The sequence below is a fragment of the Leptopilina boulardi genome, unplaced genomic scaffold (genome assembly GCF_019393585.1).
Source record: "Leptopilina boulardi isolate dan_hultmark-lab unplaced genomic scaffold, ZJU_Lbou_2.1 LbouV2_84, whole genome shotgun sequence".
In the NCBI taxonomy this organism is placed as follows: Eukaryota; Metazoa; Arthropoda; class Insecta; order Hymenoptera; family Figitidae; genus Leptopilina; species Leptopilina boulardi.
The window spans coordinates 8064-17254 of record NW_026138032.1 but is presented as its reverse complement, the minus strand read 5'-3'; the positions used below and the strand labels follow the sequence as shown (position 1 = coordinate 17254).

The 9191-nt window shown below is 33.5% G+C and overlaps 1 protein-coding gene across 1 annotated transcript; it reads left to right on the top strand.

Annotated features, from left to right (window-relative positions):
* Positions 1-2936: 2936 nt before the first annotated feature.
* Positions 2937-3701, top strand: LOC127290819 (uncharacterized protein K02A2.6-like). Its single transcript, XM_051319633.1, has one exon. The coding sequence runs from the start codon at positions 2937-2939 to the stop codon at positions 3699-3701; it is 765 nt and encodes a 254-aa protein (XP_051175590.1).
* The last annotated feature ends 5490 nt before the right edge of the window (positions 3702-9191 follow it).

The following is a 9191-nucleotide window of genomic DNA, read 5'->3' as shown; positions in this document are numbered from 1 at the left end:
CAATGGCAATGACTAGAGAACAATTGGCCGCGAGAGCCACGGAACTTGAAGCCCGCGAACGTGATTTTAACAGCAAATATGCAGCTGCGGAACAATACGAAAAAGAACAACGCGCGCTCTTAGAACAACGTGACAGGGAATTAACAAAAAAAGCTGACGACGCGAAAGCACGTGAAGCCGAATATAATAAACGATTACAAGTAATTAAAACACGCGAAGTAGAATTAAAAAACCAACAGCAAACACTCGTACAACGCGAAACAGATCTGACTAATCAGACACAATCATTAGAATTGCGCGAACGCGAATTAACTGCAAGTCGAGAACGCGAATCAATCATGCAGCGATCCCGAGATGTTGGATATAGTACCCTAAACATCACATCAGGTACTCCACCACCAATTATACCATCGACCTCATCACACAATCCAGTTAATAATTCCCCAATTAACAATAGCTATTTAAATAATAATTTTAATGCAAATCAAATTCGTGTAACTCAAATTAAACTTCCCCCATTTTGTTCGACTGACTCGGAAATGTGGTTTGCACAAGTTGAATCAATTTTTGACAGGAATAATATAGCAAATGACCAATCACGAGCACAGTTAGTAATGTCTCAATTAAGTGCGGAGGTTCTCGGTTGCGTTAGGGACATTGTAATGGCGGAAGTTAAACCCGATGATGCATACATTCAGTTAAAAAATGGCATTATTTCACATCATTCAATTTCAAATGAAACTCGAATTTTGCAACTAATCCATGGTGATGTTTTAGTTGCTGGTAAACCCACTGAAATTTTGATCCGTTTGAGAACCCTTAATTCAGGTACTTGTAGTGAGGAAGTCCTCAAAACAATTTTTCTCTCGAAATTACCACATCAACATCAGTTGGTATTATCATCTAGTGGCAATAATTCATTGAATGAAATTGCTGAAAAAGCCGATAAATTGGCGGAGATTGATCGTCTGGCAAACGCCACCAATGCAGCGGTTTCGAAAGATCCACCCCCGCCTGAGAAAGAAGACGAAATTAAAACCAAAATAACAACCTTTGGCGAAGAACCTTTAAATTTAAACTTAGGATTAAAAAGAGATTTCGAATGGAATTTTTGTGTGGCTGACGTGCCAAAACCGATAATTGGAGCTGATCTTCTTTCTCACTTCGGATTAATAGTAGATTTAAAAAACCAAAGGTTACTTGACTCGAAAACTAAAATCGGTTTCAGAGGCGAAATGATATTGCCTACCTTGACCGGTATAAGGACAATTGATAGCAGTATCCCATTCGGTGATATTTTACAACAATTTCCGGAAGTGACTAGAATAGCACAAGAAGTTATCGTTAAATCACGTGGTGTATTTCATCACATACACACGTTTGGTCCTCCTGCCGCTCAGCGCGCACGTCGTCTTCCACCCGATAAGTTAAAGATTGCGAGAGATCAATTTGAGAAAATGCAAAAACTTGGTATTTGTAGGCCTTCTAGTAGTCCATGGGCAACTCCGATATTGATGAAAATGAAAAAAGATGGGACCTGGCGCATCTGTGGAGACTTTAGACGTCTCAATGCCCAGACAATCCCGGACAGATATCCGGTACCACATCTTCATGATGTAACTGCCAATTTACATGGAAAAAAGATATTTTCGAAGTTGGACCTGTACTTGGCTTACCACCAAATCCCTATTTCTCCTAAAGACATACCGAAAACGGCTGTCATCACACCGTTCGGTCTCTTTGAATATACGGTAGCTACTTTTGATTTGCGAAATGCAGGCCAAACTTTTCAGAGATATATTAATAAGGCACTCGGAAAATTAAAATTCGTTTACGTATATATCGATGATATACTCATTTCCTCTCGCAATCGTTTTGAACATAGAAAACATCTCAAAATAGTCCTCAATCGTTTAAAAAAATATAATTTGCGAATAAACTTATCGAAATGCGAATTCGGAAAGACTGAAATTGAATTTTTGGGATACTTGATCAATGAAAAGGGCATTAAGCCAACAAAAGAGAAAGTTAACGTAATTGTCAATTATCCCAGACCTAAAACAGTCTCTGAACTTCGCAGATTTTTGGAAATGGTCAATTTCTACCGCCGTTGTTTAAAAAATGCAGCAAAACATCAAGCTCCACTGTCGATTTTTCTTCATAACTCAAAAAAGCGAGACAAACGCATAATCCCATGGGACACTGAAACTGAAAGTGCATTCGAAACGATTAAAAGCGAACTCGCAAATGCAACTATGATTGCTTACCCGGTAGAAGGTGCTCAGGTTAGACTCGTAACAGATGCCTCCGATTCAGGAGCAGGAGCTGTGTTAGAACAATATTCTAAAAAATCTTGGCAACCTTTAGCATTCTTCTCAAAAAAGTTTACCCCGGCTGAAACGCGATATTGTATTTACGATAGAGAATTGACAGCAATCTTCAAAGCGGTAAAACATTTCGAGTATTTTCTGCGATCTTGCACTTTTAAAATAGACCACAAGGCATTAATCTACGCTTTTTCGCAAAAAAATGACAAGATTAATTTAAGGCAACAACGCCAAATATCCTTTATCTCCCAATATAGTACTTGGATGGAACACATCTCTGGAGAAAGCAACGTAGTAGCCGACGCCCTTTCTCGTGTCGATGCTGTTGTTACTCCTAGTCAGTTCGATTTGGAAGATTTGGCCCACGCTCAAAGGCAAGATAAAGAACTTGCAGAATACCTAAAATCTAAAAAAACAAATCTTAAATTGAAAAAGCTAGTTTTTGGTCCAAATCAAATACCTGTCGTTTGCGATACCAATTCAAATTGTATTAGACCATTTGTCCCGATGTTATTGCGTAGACGCATTTTTGACATTTAATACACACCCGCACATCCCGGCATTAATGCAACGAAAAGGTTGATCCAGCGGAAATTTGTGTGGCCTTCAATGAATAAGGACATTACCTTATGGTCAAAATCCTGCATTGATTGTCAATCATCTAAAATAACTCGACACGTCCACATGAAACCGGCACATTTTTTACCACCCGAATCGCGTTTTAAACATTTACATACCGATATCGTCGGTCCCCTTCCCAACAGCGAAGGTTTCACGTATCTGCTCTCTATGATCGACCGCTTTTCCCGATGGACCGAAGCAGTGCCATTACGCGATATTAGCGCTGAAACCGTAACAAGGGCCTTGTATGATAACTGGATATCTCGATTTGGGTTTCCTGATGTCATTACGACAGATCAGGGAACCCAATTCGAGTCACGACTCATGAAAAGTCTTGTCAGTCTACTCGGCTGCAAAAAGATACGGACCACCGCTTATCATCCCGCATCCAACGGTATGATTGAGCGGTGGCACTGGTCTGTAAAGGCGGCAATCATGTGTCATGCAAATCCAACCTGGACCCGATCTTTATCAACAGTCTTACTCGGTCTAAGAACTAATCTAATGAAATGCGGTTCATCCCCGGCCGAATACGTAGACGGCACGACATTACAGATACCGGGCGAATTCGTTTTGCCAACCGATGAAATTGTCGATCAAAACGCGTTTTTAACAGAATTCAAAAAACATATGAATTCATTAAAGCCAGTACCGGTTCAACACAATGATAATCGCAAAGTCTTTGTCCACAAGGACCTTAGCACGTGTACTCACGTTTTCCTTCGTGTAGGCGGTTCGAAAAGGTCCTTATAACGACCATATAATGGTCCATACAGAATAGTATCGCGCGTAAATGACAGAGTTATCGAGATCGAAGTAAATGGCAAACAAAAAAGTGTATCGATTGAAAATGTAAAGCCAGCTTTCTTTTTGCCCACTGAAGAAATCGATAATTCTGACAATAATGACAGAATTACTCTCATTCCAAAGAATTCAGTTGAGGAAAGTGAAATGCCTCTTAAATCGCGCGACAATAAAAATGACGCGAGTGCGGGAGAAAAAGTAGATTCACATCCGTTAAAAATAAAAATTATTCCATCAATCCCTAAAATTTTAATGAAACCAAAATCAGTTCCCAGAGAACTAGTAAAAGTAGAACCGAAAATAATTATTCAGGATACAGAATTTTTGAAAGACACATCTCCGAAACGCACGAGACATGTTCCGTCAATTTTGCGAAGAAAAAAAGTCGTTGAAAACCCCGAGATAGTTTCGAATTTTCCGGAACCAATAATGGCTCAAAAACTTCCATCAATTAGGAAAAAACCGTAAAACGCACGAAACACATCCCGGCAATTTTGCGCCGAGGTCCCAAAAGGGTGACCTTCAGAATCGACAGCTGCGCGAAATGCGCTTATTAAAATAAAAATTCTTTCCTTTGGTATTATTCCTTTTCGCCAATACTCGAGATTGATCACCTCGTGTTGCGAATATTCAAGTGAAAACAAGGAAGATTTTTAAAATAAAAATTCGCAATTCAATAAAAAATATAAAATCATTTTTTGATTAATGAGCTCAGGTGTGATATCACAAAAACAATTCATAAAATAATTAATATTAGAAACATTAGTATAAATAAAGGGTACCCATGTAAAAATAAAATAAATATAATCCTATCCTATTTTAACAAAACACACAATTTGACAAAACAAAAATTAAAAGACTGAATAAAATAAGACTATGGATACTTTAACCAAAGAAAAAACAATTATATACGACGTTGTCAAATTTTAATGTGTTAAAAATAAAAATATTTACAATTTTTCCTCGACAAAATTTTATGTACAATATATAATCAAATTTTATATAAAACAAAATAAATATACGCTTGAATGATTGAGTGAATGTATAGGCGAAAATTGCAATTATAAAATTTCTAGTCTCAAAATTAAAATAACAATTAAAAATTTTTTTTTTTATTATATCATTTACACTCGGGGGGGGGGGAGTGTGTGGGTGCGCCTTGAGGCCACCCCTCGCTCTCCCCTAACCTAACCTAAAGACGAACAGCCGACGAATTTCAGAAGCGTTTCTGCTGCCGACTAGGCTGGTGTGGAGAGTGAGTGTGGGTGATAATTCTTGTCTGTAAATGTGAGGAGTTATTTTTATAATAAATAATCATTAGAGGAGAACCGTGTCCGTTTATTTATCCATTTGGTCAACGCACTTCTGAGCAACAAATATGGATCCGAACTTCTCAGGACTCGAGGATTTCCATATGATCTTCTGAAAATGACTTTAAATTCCTGAGCGTTATCCAAGACAATTCGAAATTCAATTAAATTTGGCTTTAATTCTTCTAAAATTTATGATTCTCGCACAACACCAGGCGACAAACTCCACTTAAACCGAATGTTCTTATTGAGCATACTGAGGCACCCAGTTCTATTTGAGCTGTTAAAGTTATATTATTGATCTGAACATCGTGAAGCAACTTGGAAAAATATTTATAATTACCCGATTTATTTACTAATTTTATTTTCTCTGATGTCTCTTCTGTTTTATTTTTTCGTATGCAAACCGTGAAAGTTGGCTCATAAAATGTCAAAAAATTTAAATTTAATTCTACAATAAAATATAATGTTTAAAAATCAAGTGAATATATCATTCTAAACTTCTCTGATTTATGTAAGTAAATTTAAGATTTATACATTTTACTGATCATTTTTTGTCATATAAATATTAATCACAATTTTTTGACATTTTATGAGCCAACTTTCATGGTTTGCATACGCTAGGGAAGAATGTGTATATGAATTGTTTTATATAATTTGAATTGCATAACAAAATACGATTTCAATGAGCCTAAGAACGTTTAAAAATATTAATTTTTGCCAGAGAAATAAAAAAATAGTAAAAACATTGAAAATTGGGTTTTTCTTAGATATCTATTTGAAAAATTAACATATTCTCTTTGTCAAGGTGTCATTTCTTTCAGACTTTTATTAGCTTTAATAAAATAAAGAGGAAAAAATTTTAGTTTTAATATTTTTGAAGATTTGAACAGTTTTATAGTTGTTGAAAAAGCAGAGTTCGCACAATTTCGGACGGTAGTTTAAGCATAAGACTTAAGCATAAGACTTAAGCATAAGACTTAAGCATAAGACTTAAGCATAAGACTTAAGCATAAGACTTAAGCATAAGACTTAAGCATAAGACTTAAGCATAAGACTTAAGCATAAGACTTAAGCATAAGACTTAAGCATAAGACTTAAGCATAAGACTTAAGCATAAGACTTAAGCATAAGACTTAAGCATAAGACTTAAGCATAAGACTTAAGCATAAGACTTAAGCATAAGACTTAAGCATAAGACTTAAGCATAAGACTTAAGCATAAGACTTAAGCATAAGACTTAAGCATAAGACTTAAGCATAAGACTTAAGCATAAGACTTAAGCATAAGACTTAAGCATAAGACTTAAGCATAAGACTTAAGCATAAGACTTAAGCATAAGACTTAAAACTTATGTTTAAGTATTATAACGCTTGTATACTGAAGTACTGAAGTATACTGAAGTATACTCGAAATCAGTGAGGTATACAAGCGCCTTTAAGCATCAATATTAATTCTTATCCTTAAGTCTTAAGTCTACCCTTTTGTCTTAATAATACTTAAGCATTAGTGAGAAAAGGACAGAAGAGGGGCCTACAAATCGCATCTGTCTCTTTCTGTACCTCACACAGCACAGTATATTAAGTCGAGTTTACTAAAGGCCTTACATGGTAAGGCCGTGGTAATCTTACAGAAAACTTACAATGTAACTGAGCAAAAATATTAATAAAATTTATTTATTAATAACATTATTGGCTTAATGTGTTATTTTAAAGCAAGCTTACAAGGTAACCTCCTACACTTAACTTACAGGGTAAGCTTCCTGTAAGGTTACTAATACCTTACCACGACAGTAACAATAATCGCATGTTGTAGGTTTGTTGCTTCTTTTCTTAATTGCGTCAGACATCAGTCGTAATCGTCTTTTTCTTTGGCTTTCTTCGTCTTTTGCATCGCGACTTCCGCTTCAGGCTTTTCAACTTCATCATTACATTTTCTCCTTTTTCGGCATTTTTCTCGTTACAGTTCCTGTTGACGAAAATTTTTTGCAACTTAACTTGCTCACTCTATATTTAAAATTAAGTAAAGTGTAAGCTCCTTATAAAATCATAGCGAGTTTACTGGACAAGCTTGCAACAAACTTGTCGCATAAGCTTTTTGTAAGTATATTTTGCAATATTCCAGTAAGTTTATAGTTTACTGCTAACTTTAAGAAGACATATTGTTACTTGCTTCAAACTTGCACATTTTGTACAGGCAAAATTGCTTCAAGTTTGCGTGTATATTGAGATTGAGAAATGAACATAAACAACTCAAACATAAACAAACAAGATAAAATTAGGAAAATCTACAGAATAAAATAGAAAAACAAATGGTTCTTAAAATTGAATCGAAATTGAATTTTTTTAAATTAGAATTTTAAAATCAGTATTTAGTATTTTCGTTAATCATAATCAAAGCTCAGTACTTTTGTCATATGAATTGCTTACATAGAGGAACAAAATTACCTATATTTAAAATTAGGTTGTCATTAGAACCAGTTTTAATTTATCCATTAACACCAATTGTTGCTGAAGCGCTCTGAGTTTGATAATCTTCTCAACTAATGTCACAAAAATTTCACCTATCTTTGAAGTTAAACCATTTTTATGACAACAAAAAATTCGCACCTGCAAACCTGTTAATATTTTTTTCTTTTTACTAATATTGCATTTTTTAAAGATTAAACTATCAGAATTTGAATTGATAGTCCTGAGTTTTACAATTCAACAAGATGAAAAGGTATATTAAAAGTTTATGTATATGTGACTTTGACAGTTAAAAGGGACCTTATATAAAAAAAATATTTTTACCGTTTCTCTCAAAATTTTATTTCGGATGTATAGTCTCTTTGAACTGCCCAGGTCATACATTATAAACTCTATAACATAATCGTCATTAACTATTTTTACTATAAATTAAAATCAACTCTTATAACAGAGTCAAATTGCGTACGTGGGTATAACCAGCATAGGCAAAGAGTATGGTAAAATTATAGAAAAGGTTAAAGAGCAAGAGAAAATGCAACATTTAGAAATAATCATCGGGCCATTAGATGCAGACATTTTTGAAGCTTGTCGGGAATATTTTAATAATGTTCTTTACTCATCAAATTGGCACCATTTTCAACAAGTATGTAAATGTGTTACTCTCAAGTAAGGTTATTGGTACAAAATTTGTTTTTTGTTCAAGTAAAAATTTTTTCCTTCGAATTAAACTGTAAATATAAACTTTTAACTATATATTTTATAAATAATTTTTAAGTATTTCCTGAAAAATTATTGTTACTGTTGTGGAATTTCAATTACAATTACTAAATAGTTAAGGTTAAGGTTTAAAATAATATTTTAAAGAAATTTCAAATTAACACATTTTAGACTATTTAAATAACTTAATAAGGCCAATAATTTTTTTAAATACTTTAAATCAATCAGTATTTTAATTAATTTGAAATTCATGTAAAATTGATAATATTGCTTTTGAAGTTATGTTATTATGTCCTTTGTAAAATTATAATAGAATTATTTTCAATTTTCTCACACAAAAAATAAGTCATTTATGAATAAAATTTAAAGTACATGAATTTTTTATTGATTAAGAAATATAATTTCGTTTAATAATTACTTTTAATGTTTTATCAAATAAACCTCTGCAAATGCTAGATTTTCAGTTTTTGACACTTTTTTCTTAAAATACTTAATAAAAAGTTAGTCTATAGAGTATATATTTTTATAACATGTATCTTAATAACAAGAATTTTTTAACATGAATGTTAAATATTTCTAATACTAACTTTCGTGAATTTTATGACTTGTGCAGATTTTCACAGAACTTCGAAATTCCCAACAATATGTTTTATTTTTCATAAATTATTTTCTGATTTTTAAAAACGAATTTATTATGTCTAAAATTAAAACGTTTTGAAGTAAATATTTTTTACAAATTAAAAACTAACTTGTTCCATAAAAGCCACTGGTGTACCAAAATATCCCCGGTTAACAGTATGTTTATTCTCATGTTTATTATACCTGCAACATATTTTTAAATTATTTCAATTTTAGACAGTGATTGAAATGTGGCTAAGAAACCTTAATAAGGGTGAGAAATGCCAAGTTATATCGTGCGCATTAGCTGTCCCATTAATAAATAA

Bases quoted from the DNA above. Each gene is read 5' to 3' on its own strand.
- LOC127290819 (XM_051319633.1), top strand. From the start codon at position 2,937: ATGAATAAGGACATTACCTTATGGTCAAAATCCTGCATTGATTGTCAA.